A 13808-nucleotide genomic window follows, 5' to 3' on the forward strand; every position below is an offset into this window, starting at 1 on the left:
TGCAGCGAATCTAAAATGGGCCAGTACTTTCTGCAGTGCCTCAGTGGCAGATCCCTTATATTTTCATTTAATGTGGGCAATGGTTATTAGACTGCACCCCTAGAGTAACATGATTTAAGTTCCCTAGCGAGGACACATAGTTGGGAAAAGGACATGGGGATCCGTTGGTGATGCCCTCTTCTGGGCCCCAGTTGAGGTTCGGTGAAGGATTCTTCTGCGACAGTTGCAGATGATGTTCTATTCTTCATTTCAGTTCCGACGAATTCTGGCCCTTGGCTCTTACAGATCATGCAGGTATTTGGCGAGTCCTCCGGGTTATGTATTAACGTCAGGAAATCAGTGGTGTTACCGGTAAACGGGGCCACTGGCGACAAGGAGTGGGCATCGGGGTTAATGTTGGTTATAAATGTATTCAAGTACTTAGGGGTGTTTATTTCTCCAGATTCTGCCGTATCATAGACCCTCAATATGGCCCCAATGTTATCGCACGTTAAAGAGGAAGTAAAGACCTGGTCCCCGCTGCCATTATCCCTGCTAGGTCGATCAGCAATCTTTATGATGGCTTTGTTACCCAGCATGCTATACCAACTCCAGAATTATCCTTTCACTATTCCCCCCATGTGGTTCTGACAGGTAAATGCAGTTTTAACTCAGTTCCTACTGGGGGCGAGGGAGTGTGGGGGTGGGATGCGCATTGCAGCCTGGACATGCTTACAGTCCAGAAATTGTGGAGGCATTGCCACTGCAGATTTGCAATTCTACTATGCTGCCTCCCACTTATTGATTATCAATGATTGGTGGTATGGTGTGCAAGATGATCCAGTATACGCAACAGAGAGATGGGTGATGGGGATCTGGACACATCTTTGCTAGACTTCGTATACAATGAAAGGGGGATGTGTCCCCTTCCCGTGGTGACCCAGGCTGTCTTACTAACATGGAGATGGGCTGTCGGGTGGATGGGGCGGTAGGGAAGACTGACTCAGGGAATTCCTCTGTGGGAGGGCAGTGTTCTTCGACAGGTGGCCTTATTGAGTAGTTTCCAGAGGTGGGATGACATAAGGATATCCACGTTGGGAGACTTCATGCGGGGCGCGGTGTTAAAATCATTTTAGAAGTTACAGAGTGATTATCAATTACACCATAGCCAGTTCTACAGATACCTGCAGCTACGTCATGCCATATCCCCCTATTTGCAAGACTTTTAAGTTTTGCCATCGTTTGACCCATTAGAGGGCATGTTAATGGGCAATTTGGGCACTCATAAGATAACACAAATGTATCAGTCATTGATCACAAATCGTTCCACCCCCACTGACTGCCCTTAGCGCAGCATGGGAGGGGGATATAGACACAATAGATAAGAATGACTGGACTGAGGCCCTGGAGGCCCCAGCGGGGTGGCCATTTCATCCTGTCTTTGCCTGATTCCGTTTAAATATTTACACAGAGCATATTATAGTAGACACGGTTTATGGTGCTTGGGTGTTATTAGCTCCTCCTTGTGTCTAAGGTGTGGGGTAGAGGAGGGCACCTTCCTGCACACCGTGTGGAGCTGCGTGGCTTTGATGTGCTTCTGACCGGGGTGACGTCCTGTCTTTGGGAGGTCCTGTCCTGGGAAATCCCTCTGGACCCTAAAGTAATCCTGCTTCATAGCACAGAGGGAATATGAGGCAAGTGGCATAAAAAACACGTGTTGTCCCTTCGTCTCACGCTAGTGAAAAGAGATACAGCCAGACTGTGGAAAGCAGATACATCACCATCAATAGGCACCTGGAAGAGAGGGATGGATCACTATATGGGGCTGGAGGCTGCAGTGTTCCGGGCTAGGGGATGCCCACAAAAACACCCAAAGATAGGGCAACGCTGAGCCGATTATAGAGGTATAGCCTTTGCCCCGGTTCACACGGTGGAGTCCCAACTGGAAGTTGAAATACAACATTATGGTGCCAAGACATAGGAAACTGAGATGGGGTTCAGTGATGTATTTGGATTATGGTTCTCTTGGCGAAATGTGTGGTGAGGGTGTTGGGGTGTGGCCGGGGATTGACTCCACAAGTTTTTGTGCTATTGTTGTTCATGGGAATTCCCCCTATAACTTCTTATTTTTGTATGTAGGAGGTAGTGGCCTGGATCTATTGCTAAAACCCCAAAAATCTGATATGAAAAAAAGAACAGGAGTTTGTTTTTCAATATTAATGGTCTGAACATGGTGAATTTGGATTATGCTTTGGTTGACTCTCCGAATGACTACACTCAGGTCGGCTGAGTGTCAGAATACTGAAAATAGAAATATTGTATGTCTTAAATATCATGGTCTAATTATGATTTCAAGAAATATTACACCAAGGGGGGTAGATTTTCTACTATTAACCCCTTCGCTGCGGCCGCAATTTTACCACTGTGCTGTAAACAAAAGAACAGGGCGGGGCCGTGACGAACCCCAGCCATCATCAGCACACGCCCACCGCGGGGCGTGGCGGCTGGGGTTCGTCACCAGCATGGGAGGGGTTAATTCTAATGCAGAAATATTTTTGCAAACTATCTTTAGGCCACAATATTTTTAGTGACAATATTTAGGCCTCAATATTCTGGTATCATACCTTTAACACTACTCTTGTCCTAACACTATAGAGGCAGGGACACTGAATGACATGTGAGTACATATACCACAGTCACCTTGCATTAAAAGACACAAGTCCTAACACAGGGTTGACATTGCCCCAGACTTGAATGCTTTCTGACACAAAGAGCTTGGTATGTGGTTGATGCTTCCCTAGCCCTCTTCTTATTTCAGTGCCTTCAGTTTGTTGGAGAATCTCCTGGTTTCCCATAAGGGTATTATGACTCTGATGTAGGAAGTTGACGTTATTAATGATCTGTTTTACTGTAGCTACTTGGACAAATAGCTGATGATCCCAGCTCTTGTCTCAATTCCATGCTAGTGATCTGCAGTAGATTACCTACATTAAAAATGTGTGGCGGACTCTACACTGATCCCCTGTCCTCAATAGTGAACTGCATTTGTGCATACCCAGGTCAAACATCTAGGGATATTAGAAATAATCCCTTGCTGGTGCTAGTGATCAGCGACAGAGTACCTAAAAGGATTCAAAATTGGTGACATCAGCACTCTCATGATGGTCCGAGACATCTGCCAAAGAACACCTACAGAGCGAAAGCCTGGTGATCTCACTAATAACTGCTGAATGAGTGCAGAAATAGGTAGATGGATGGGAGAGTTGGAGTAATTCAGAAAGGCTGCTTACATAGTACAAGTCACTGTGCATGTACATATGCATATGGTACTTCAATAGTGCAAACCTAGCCAAAAGGCAACGGAGCACTGTACAAGGTCAAAGACAAGCCTAAAGTCAATGAGTGATAGGAGAGGTCGTGGACATGGGCGTTATGGATGGTTAATGCATTGTGATATAGAATTCTTTAAAGCGGTGAGTCTTCACCGCTTTCCTAAATTAGAGCACCCATGAGGCAGACCAGGGGAAAACAGGAATGCTGTTCCAGATCCTGGGTGCACAGATGGAAATAGTTTGCTACCTTGTTTCTTCTTTTTTTTTTTTTTTACACTTTTTAGTCTGCAGTTTGATAGTGTCCTGGCTTTGGGTGTGTCGAGAACCGTCAAAGAAGGTGAGCTTGTCTGCAGGATAAATGGGGGTGGTGGTCACCATAGCTTTGTAAATGATACAGCTCGTTTGACAATGGTGTGGACCGGTAAGGGAAGCCAATGGATGGGATGATGTGATCATATTCCTTCCGGCCCTGGAGAGGCGCACTGTGGTGTGTAGGATGACATTAAGAGATGCTAGTGTGAGGTCTGGGAGGCCATGCAGCACAGTATTACCACTATCCAAATGCAGGGCAGGGCTGAGGACCCAATGCAGACCTGCCAAAATTTGTCAGACCAGCCCCCATACGGTGCATAGCGAGCAAGCCTGACCTCTACCAGGAGGATTTGGAGGGGGGGGGGGGGATTCTCTCCCCAAGAAACTTTAGGAAAAAATGGCAAAAATGGTGCAGCCTACAATAAATTTTTCATTATATATTCAATTATATTCATTTTTAAAGCATAATAAATGATGACCTTATGGTGCATCAGGATAAAGCAATCATTATTGGGGCTTGTCAATGATTCCTTCAATCTCACCCTCCAACAGTGCCCCTCATCTCTCCATAGCCACTCTCTCACATGTATTCCATTTGTTTTATAGTGCCTCTCATACCAGTGTAGGATTTCAGAGCATTTTACATCTTGTACACACATTCAGAGACAATGAATCCTACATGTGTACATCAGTGTATAGAAAATGGTACATAATACGAAGGGGGCTACAAGGTATAGGATTCACATGTCATCTATACTGGTAGGCACTGTTTTAAGGGTGCTTTGACTGGGGAAGCATAAACACATGATTCAGAATGTAACACAGTGGTTAAGGTTGACTTTACTCATACAAATTTATTTCTACTCAAATAACCCCTTTTTTATAACCGAAATTAGGCTAATGAAAGGCTGGGACAAAAAAAACTAACTTTCTAACCTAGATTATGATTGTAACTTAAGATCTGCACAGTAACAAAAGCATCTCTGTGACAAAAGCATTAACTCACTGACCTATGCACATAAGATACTGTTCTGTGATCTCCATTGTACATGCTCCCCGAAGCAAACATATTAACCCTCTGCGCTACATTAGATGAGTGAGTTATCCTGGCACTTTTATTGATGCCGAAAACTGTTGGGTATACAAGGAACTCTGCAGTGCTTTTGAAACAACTGCACTACTACAAAACAGGCCTCCACCCCTCCAGCCTCCTGGGGAAACAGCCGATCCCAGTACGGCCAGACTGGCCATGTACAGATGCAAGAGTACGCGGGTTTGAACAGAAGTTCTATAGCCGTTTTCTGGCTCTTTAGAAGAGAGAGCTTACACCAGGCTCCAAGTAACTTGACTTTCAGTGAAAGGTGGGGTTCGAACCCTTCAAGGTTCATGTCATTGAAACAGGTTTGTACAGTTTCTTGTTTGTTGTTCTAAGCAAATAACAGGAATGTAGTCTTGGTTGGGTTGCGCTTCAGCTTGGTGGTGGACTGCAAAGTCTGGATGAAGTGTTTCAGGCATTGGATGTCTGAAGTAGAGGAAATTTGTAAATAGAGTTGTGTAACTTCTACATATTGGTGAATCAGGGATTTGTTTCCTGTGAGTAACTAACCACACCACTTTATGAGAAATTGGCATGAGTGGAGGAAAATGTGCATAAACGAATGGGTGAGTCAAAGGTTGAAAATGTTACTTACCTGTAACACCATTTCTCTATCAAGGGTATACTTAGTCAATTCTTAGACTCTGGGCAGTCCTGCATTGTGGACAGGGCTATTTAGTGTTTATTAATCAAATGAAGACTCCCTAGGAAGAGAAACATTAAATGCATAGTTCAGTTAGTCTGCAGACTGGTGTGCAAATGAATGATTGTACGAGTAAATCAGTGGACAATAATTAAATGGTGGGTGGGAGTCTGAGTGAGTAGGGAAACTTGTACACAATGAATGAGTGAGCATGAGATTGAATACTTCCAAAATGGTCTTCATGTATGAATTAATGGACTGATAAAGGCATGGATGGATGAATGTATGACTAGGTAAATGGTGAACTGAAAGGTGATAAGATAAGTGAGTATATAAGTAAGTGAGAGAAAGCGAGAGTAGACTGGGAGCTCAACCAAGTTTGCTCTGGACAATGCCTTCCAGCTTTGGAGCAAACCAACTGTAGATCTATTTGCAACTCGTTAGAATCGAAAATGTCAGTTTTACGCAAGTTGAGTTTCCCAACCAGAATAGTGGGGGAATGTATTTTCGATAAGATGGTCAGGGGTCTTTGCTTATGCTTTTTCCCCCCGATGCCCTTAATCCCAAGAATTCTCAACAAAATGAAGCGTGAACCATGCAGGGTAATTCTGGTCCTGAAATAGCACAGGCAGTATTAGTTCACCGAACTGATCCTGCTCTCTGAGAAACACCATTTTCAACTTAAGCCAATGCCAACTTTATTGTCAATGAATCACAACCAGATACTTCATATAAATCCAGCGCCCTTGCACTTGTCAGCATGGCTCCAGAACACAATAAATTATTGAGCCTAAATGTTTCGCAAGACGATAAAGAAATTCTTGCTAGAGCTGACTCTACTAACAAGACTTATAAGCTCAAGTGGAAACACTTTTGTTTGTGGTGCCAGAAATCACAGTATCATCCTCTTCCAGCTCCACCAGAACATATTCTGCTGTAATAGTCACATCCAGCTAAAGCAGACTTGGCTCATAATTCAATTAAAGTGCACTTAGCCACTTTATCCAGATTTAGGAGATCATCTGGCTCATCTGGTTCATCTTCTCTGTGGTTAAATAGATTAAAGGACTTTTTGAATCTTTCCACCAATAAAGAAACCTCCTCCATCTTGGCAGTTTTATTTAGTCCTATTGCAGCTGATGAAGGCTCCATTCAAGCCCATTTACAGAGCTGATCTAAAATGCTCTCATTGAAGGCAGCAGAATATCCAAAGACATCAATCAGTTCAGAAGGCCCTAGTCACCCTACATTGGCTTCCAGTAGACCAGCGGGTGACATTCGAGGCTCTATGAATTATACACTGAGTACTTCAGGCAAAAGGTACACTTTTCTTACAATCGTTAATTTCACATTACACTCTGGTAGGGTCGACTTGTAAGAGTTCCCCATGTCCGGAGAATGATAAGTGGAGGGCACTCCTTAAGCTTATACTGTTGTTAAACCAAGGAACTCTCTGACTAATACTGAATGTCTCATTGAGAATCAACTTTTGTTTAGGAAGCACTTGAAAACGTGAGTTTTTGGTAATTTGCCTTTCTGACTGTTGCTTCCGTTATTGCGCATTGCCAGTCTGTGTTACAGATGTTAGCGCTGGGTTGCCTTAGTATAGCCAATCACTTTACAAATCTGCATAGAATAGATTTGTTACTAGCCTTAACATCGTCAAGTAGAATAAGTACAATTCAAGCATTCACAGTTAAAGAACCCTTTTAACAATTCAAAGAGGATAGTGATATTATGAAGCAACCCCAAATGCATTCCAAAGGTGCCCACAGACTCATCTTAAGGAGCCAATTGTAATCAAAACATTCTTTCTAAAAACTCAGACCATAGCTGAAAAAATGCAACACTCAGTAAAAGATGTCTAAAATTCTATTTGAATCGGATGTATCAATTTAGAAAATCTATGAAAGGCCCAATATTTAAGAAGAAGATAAGTTACTGACCAGTAACTGAGGTTTTCCGGTATTCAATTCACATGCGACCTGCCCTCCTCACCTAGGAGGCTTACTATCTTCCTACGTGTTCAGTTTATCAATAGAGCTTGAAAATCTGAGGGAGCGAATCCTTTGTGAGGAGTGTTCTAGAGGGTGCTGTCACTGATTTGCTGGAGTTTTGCTCTTTTGTTATCACGGAGTTAAGTAATGAGGTGAATGTTTCTTGTAGCCCTTAAGGGCTATGTATGACCTATACTGCTTTTAAATGTACAATGGGACTCCCAGTTCGACAATGGGGAATGATTCAAGCATGTGAATTTATGAAAGATGCCAATACTGGAGAACCACCAGGTTGTAGGAAGATGAACCTGTATTCAATAAAAAGAATTTAAAACAAAATATGTAGAACCACACTTACAGGTAATGTATTTTCTTCTCCTTCTTACTTTCTCATTCTATTTGTGCTACATTTTGCAGCACAAGTAGGGATAGGAATATGCCTCTAAGGATTGTTTTTGTGCAGGAAGTTGTCCCTTCCTGCATAAAAACAATCCTGTCGGTAACACAGTCATCCTTGCACCATGGTGCAAGGGTGCCTTCATTGGTGCTAGGCAGCATGCAGTGTGCCATCTCTAGGAGACAGCAGAAATATGCCTTAACTTTGTAAATGTGGCACATTTCTGCTGTCAGCCTTTCACACAACGTTGCAGGAAATGTAAGTAAATATGCCACCAAATTTTCTGATAGGACAACTCAGTGCAGTAACGAGCTAGGCTGATGATAATCATAAGAAATACCATAATGGGACCTGCAGAGCTGTCCAAAGCTATCAGTGTACTGAAAACTATTAACTGTGTGTCTCTCATACCTCATCATCCACCACACTGCTAAGCTCCTCATAATACGACAACTGCACCTTGGTGGTCATCGTGCACGACATGGAAACACTTCCCACATAAGAACACAAAACAAAGGCAACACCCTTCAAACCAGACACCACCCAATATAGTGTAACTTGCTGCCCAAGTAGGTAAGTGCTTCCATGCCACACATAGAGGTAGTAAGATATACACAAACATGCAATACAGTATAATATTTATCACTTGTGCATCACCACGATTTGTTTTGATCCTATTAAAATCTCAGTTTCCATTATATTTCAAAATTATAAAACACAATTAGCTTTATTTGTGATTTCATAACTGCTGGTGTATGTTGAAATACATTAAATTTGAATTGATATCCTACAGTATTTCTTTTTGCACTCCCTGTATGCAAGTCCACTGGAATTATGCAATTTGGTGGTCGTGGAATGATGTGATTCTGCAGCCACGCGTTTTTTGAATAATTATGAATTTACTGCATTTGCCACATCATCCATCATCTGTTGCATAATCTGCAGATTTTAACAAAACATATATTTTTTCTAGCTCAAACAGATCAAATGTTTCTAACAATGATGCAACAGGTGCTGCTGAGCAGTTGAGCAGTTGAGGCTCCTTCGCAAAGGTTGGCTGGTCAGCTTTCAGTTACTTACCACTTTATTTTGATGTGATACTGTTACTAATGAAGTGAAACCTTTGCCCAGACAGTGCTAACATGTAAAAATGACAACATAATGAAGTGATACTATTAGAAAATGAGCCGCATTAAGCAGTATAAATTGTGTTTTTTGCCACATAATTTAGTCAACATTGCTGCATAATTTAGTCATCCTTTTCCGCCTCATTTCAGTGGCTGTCTGTAGCACAGAGAGACTGTCACATAATTCACTTTACAGAATCTTCTCACTTTGTAGTCAAAGGAAGAAAGTAAACAACATCTCCACATTAAAAGAATAAGCAGCAATGTGTGAGAAGACATGGCCTGACGTTTAACCTGTCCTGAAACACGCTGAAAAAGTAACAAGATCAAAACAACTCTTTACGCATTTTTAGTGCCCATTCACCTTCTAAACTCTCGCACCTACTGTGGCCAGCTGCCTCGGTTGTTTGGGGAGGCCAAAGATGATTAAGGGCTGGTCCGGCTCTCAAATCCAGTGTCTCCAAAGATGAGTTATTGAAATGGTTTTAACGGTCAGATGGGTGCACAAAAATGGAAGTGGTGAATGAGTGCACGCATAAACGAATGAACGAATGTGCAGATTTCAATAGCAAAGACACAGAAAAAAATAGCTTCAAGATGTTCTGGCCTTGGAGAAGTGCTTTCACAGTCTGGAACATTTTATAAATAACTGGGGAAGGAAGTCTTTGTAGGATGTTGTCTTGAATAGTGATTGAACAGAGGACATAGAGACTCTACAGACATATTTTCAGATCATTTTTGCCTTAGGGCAGTTGATAGCAGGAAGCAATAAGCTTATTGAATTAGATGCATTATCAATTGTCATACAAACAAAATGTAGGTATGGCTGAGTCAATTTATGTGTTAGTAGAAGGATGAGTGGGTTGATGAATGGGTTGGTGAATCGTAAGCGCTAAACACAGGGCACAAGTAATGAGTGGGCAATAGGCTCAGAAGATATATGTGGTTGTGAGTGGCTGAATAAATAGGAAGCAAATGGATAGATGATTAGGTAACATCATTGGGTATTCTACTTAGTGAACCAAACGAGTCGCATTTCTATATGCAATATTTCAATATCTCCCAAGGCAGCGGCAATAGCTGGCCGACAGGGCGCTGCATAGAGCACTCTTACCCCTTTCAAGTGGCTCCGGGCCTGGAAGTAGATGAGATAGGCCTTTTTGGGCTCCAGTGGTGGGTTCCAGTAGCCATTGTAGGTCTGATTATCGCCTACGATGAAGGGTGTGGCTTCAGGGAGACTGCTGGGTGGGAGCTCAGCCCCAAAGTAGTGCGGAGTGCCTTTGGCCATAGAATCATCGTAGGTCAGTGGCACCAAAAAGCACTCATGGCTCCCCATCTCACGCTTCACCTTCCTGGGACGGTCTTCCTCCACCACGACCTGGTAAGTACTTAACCGAGACAAAAGAAAACAGCAGATGTTGAATTGAAGAATTCAAAGGCCATTAAATGTCCTAGCCTTCAAGAGACCGGCTGTAGGCTCCAGAATAACCATCTACGTTACCAAAGCAATCTAATAACAACCAGCTATAACAGAAGGCCCAACATGACTACTCTGAGACAAACTTATGATCAAATGGCTTTTGTGGTAATCTGGAAAATGATAATTATGTATATTTGTCAAAAAAACAGAGGACCAGATTCAAACACCATGTAGCACACTTCCACTGTGTACATTTACAGTGTACAAAAACCTTTTATGAACACATTTTCAAATCCTGGTTCACAAGAATAATTGGTGGAATTTTACTTTCTGAAAGTGTAGTTAAAAATATGGAAATACCACCAGCAAAATTACCATTTTCTGAAGTTCAGAAGATTGCGTTTTTTGGGGGGTTAGGTAATTCTTTAAACTTAATAGTTGTTGGTATTCAAGTATCTCTTGTAAGTATTTTTCCTAGGAAAGGACATAAACGTGTTTCTGTCAAAGTGACTTTCAAGAGGGAATGATTACATAGCAACATCTATGACTGGCCCCTTCTGAATCGAATGTCTGCGTTGTTTAGTTATCATTCTTATATTTATGATAGGTGAAGTGCTTCTCTATCTAAATTGGACATCAATATGACACTATCTCCGAATTGGACATCCATATGACACTATCACAAAACATAATAAGTGATTTATAAAAAACAAAAATCATTACAAATCTGCTAGAAATCCAAAAAAGATGTATCAACATATTGCAAAATAAAAAAAGTAAACAACATTAATATAAATGTTGGAGACAAAAATATATACAGCCATTTTCTGTCTTCTGGTACCTGCATTCAGTCTTGCTCCAGCCTCTCGATACAGTCCCATGCGACTCCCTTCGCTGTGCCCGTTCGTCAATACATTCTCGATCCACTCTTCATCATCACAGTCTTCTGTACGGGAATACCATCTCAACCTACTCACCTATATGTTGATACCATCCCTTCCATTATCCTTCACTGGCCCCGTATCTCAGCACCATTTCACCCATCTTCCATCACTGGCTCAAAGCAGCCCTACCGAACCAGCTCCCTTGCCTGTCTCTATATGCCAAATCTGAAACCACACGCTCTGCTTCATTTTATTGCGCTTTTAATCAGTGCCATCCGTACTCTTTCCCATCATTGGCCAACCCATTCCTCATGCACTTTACCTTCTCCACTATTGCCTTTCGCTCTACCCTTCCAGTTCCACCACATTGTCTCATCGTTTCCCTCACTGCTCCACTGCAGTGTCTCACCCAACCCCTTGTGACTCCACTTGATTGTCTGATTAGAAGTTTTGCTGTGGTAGCTCTTCACTGTTTTCATCCATGCATTCATTTCCCCTTGACTGTCTCACTCCTTTCTTTGAGGCTTACCGCTGGCAGTTCTTTTTCACCATCATTATTCACCGACTCCTGGTGTCTTCAACCTCTCACCCTCTACTTAATGGGCCTATCAGGACCCTATGGCAAGATGGCGCCAAGGAGGTCCCCTTTCTAATTCAAAAGACGTGAATAAGAGTATGCTTGCATTTCAGAAGAAGGCAGTTGGCTGAGGTCAGTAAAGGGCTCTCTTGCAAAAAGGATGGACTGTAATCCACCAGCAGTGTGCCCTTGGTGTCGAGCCGTCGAAGATGCCACGGAGACTCGGCTAACGTACGTCATAACTCGTTGGCGCTCCCATTACTCAGCCTGTATCAGCGGTCAAAGCACATCAAGATATGCCCATCGCTCCCTGCACCAGCCAGGCGTGCCTTGTGGAGGTAAATAAAAGCAGGAATCTGTGAGCCCATCTCTGTAATAACTGCAAATAAATCCAGGCCGAGCATCTTAACCTCGTCTGGTGACAGCGGGAAACAGATGGTCTCCGCGACCCACGAAGCGCTTCCCCTCCCTAGCAGCATTTTTAGGATCTGATATAGTGGGGGATGAGGAGCGAGAAGGTTATTTTACCATAAGTCCGATAAGCAAAGCTGATCTACAAATCTCCCCTTGGGTTTGGCTCCTCCCTACTCTACGGCGGATTGTGGGAACCTGTTTACAGCCTAGGCCATCTTGTGGGGAATCCCACACTACCTGCTAGGCCAATTTACATGGTTATCTCGACCAATAACTCCAATAGTTGCCTTTCTGAGAGACAGGATTTACGAGAGCTAAGAATGTAACGTAGCAGCTTACCAGTTTTTTTTTAATATAGATACTTTCTGTGCACCCCTATAATGGAATACAATTCAGAGTTACTATTTTTCCCTGCACCAGGAGTATGTCCTGATGAAAAAGGGTCACCACATCTAAGGAAGACTGCTCGGGGCTCTCAGAAACGAGGGACATCCTGCTGTTCCGGGCCAGAGGTGTGCTCTGCTGTTCATGACTAAAGCAGGAGGCCCGCAGGAGAGGAAAAGGACCCTGAAAGTTAATCCCAGCACCTTGAGTCCCAGTATCACGGCACTGACTAAAACAACCATGTAGGGAAGAACTGATGGCACACTGCTTGCTGACACAAGACAAGTGTGAAACATGGTACCCCGCTCATTAGCTACTGCTCCTGAAGCTGTTTCAAAGACTCAAGTTCTGCTGCATAAAAGGCTGCAGAGACCTAAGAGTGTTAAAGAAACCCCATGAAAGTAATGTGAACATCACTTGAGCTTTATCCCAGAGGCCGGGAAAAAGCTGCCCTGTCGTCCAGAAACGATACAACTATTCTAGCCTCATTCCCTGTCTGATCTCCCACAGAGCTGTGTAGCTCCACAGAACCCTCCACTCAGTGAACCTGGACAGGACTGAGTTCCATCAAAAAAGACTGAGGTCCTCTGAGAGAAACGGCACATCCACCACGAGCCAACGGATGGTTCGTCCACCCTGCTCATTCAGAGAGCTATTGGAAGAAGATAGTTTTCATGATGGCGGAGCTGCTATAGGATCAGCAGCGGCGGATTGGGCCGTAGAGAGCAGTCCTATGCAGGCTGCACATCCGTCTTCCTACCGGTGACCACTCAGCGGACCCCCATGTAGACGCCTGACAGAAAGAGCCCGGAAAAGGGGGCGGGGTACCCCGCGGGTGGACGGTGTCCCCCCACTTACTTTATAAAAAAAAACGTCAACTGAGTGCAAGCCACCTTTCTTGACGTCACTTCCTGCCGTGACGTCAGCGCCCCCACTTCTTTTTTTCTAGGACTTGTGCCCTACAAAGCACTGTGCATGGGGACAAGTTAATATCTTATTCCGTTGAAAGAATCCCCCTTTCGGGGGTGTCTTAAAGCATCAGTATTTGTCACAAAACCGATCTACGAGGGACTTATTCCAAGAAAACTGTAATACTCTCGTGTTTAGCGAGTCACGGGCGCGCGCGCAGGAATACCGAGGCAGTGCGTATTATTATAAATAAGTACCGCACCTGTTTTCACTCGGCTGCAATGCGACCTTATCTCGGCCGCCAGGTCATGGGAACCGCACACACCTGCCGGCGGCG

General features: G+C 43.5%; 1 protein-coding gene across 2 annotated transcripts in view; it reads right to left on the reverse strand.

The window, feature by feature from the left end:
• The window catches only part of PTPRU (protein tyrosine phosphatase receptor type U), an 816311-nt gene that overhangs the window by 219931 nt on the left and 582572 nt on the right, over positions 1-13808 (reverse strand). For both annotated transcript variants that reach the window (XM_086957511.1, XM_086957512.1), the window contains exon 12: positions 9998-10271. In XM_086957511.1, coding sequence (XP_086813637.1) covers positions 9998-10271 — 274 coding nt within the window. The remainder of the gene's footprint in view (positions 1-9997; positions 10272-13808) is intronic.

This window comes from Lissotriton vulgaris, chromosome 2_1 (assembly GCF_964263255.1).
Source record: "Lissotriton vulgaris chromosome 2_1, aLisVul1.2, whole genome shotgun sequence".
NCBI lineage: Eukaryota > Metazoa > Chordata > Amphibia > Caudata > Salamandridae > Lissotriton > Lissotriton vulgaris.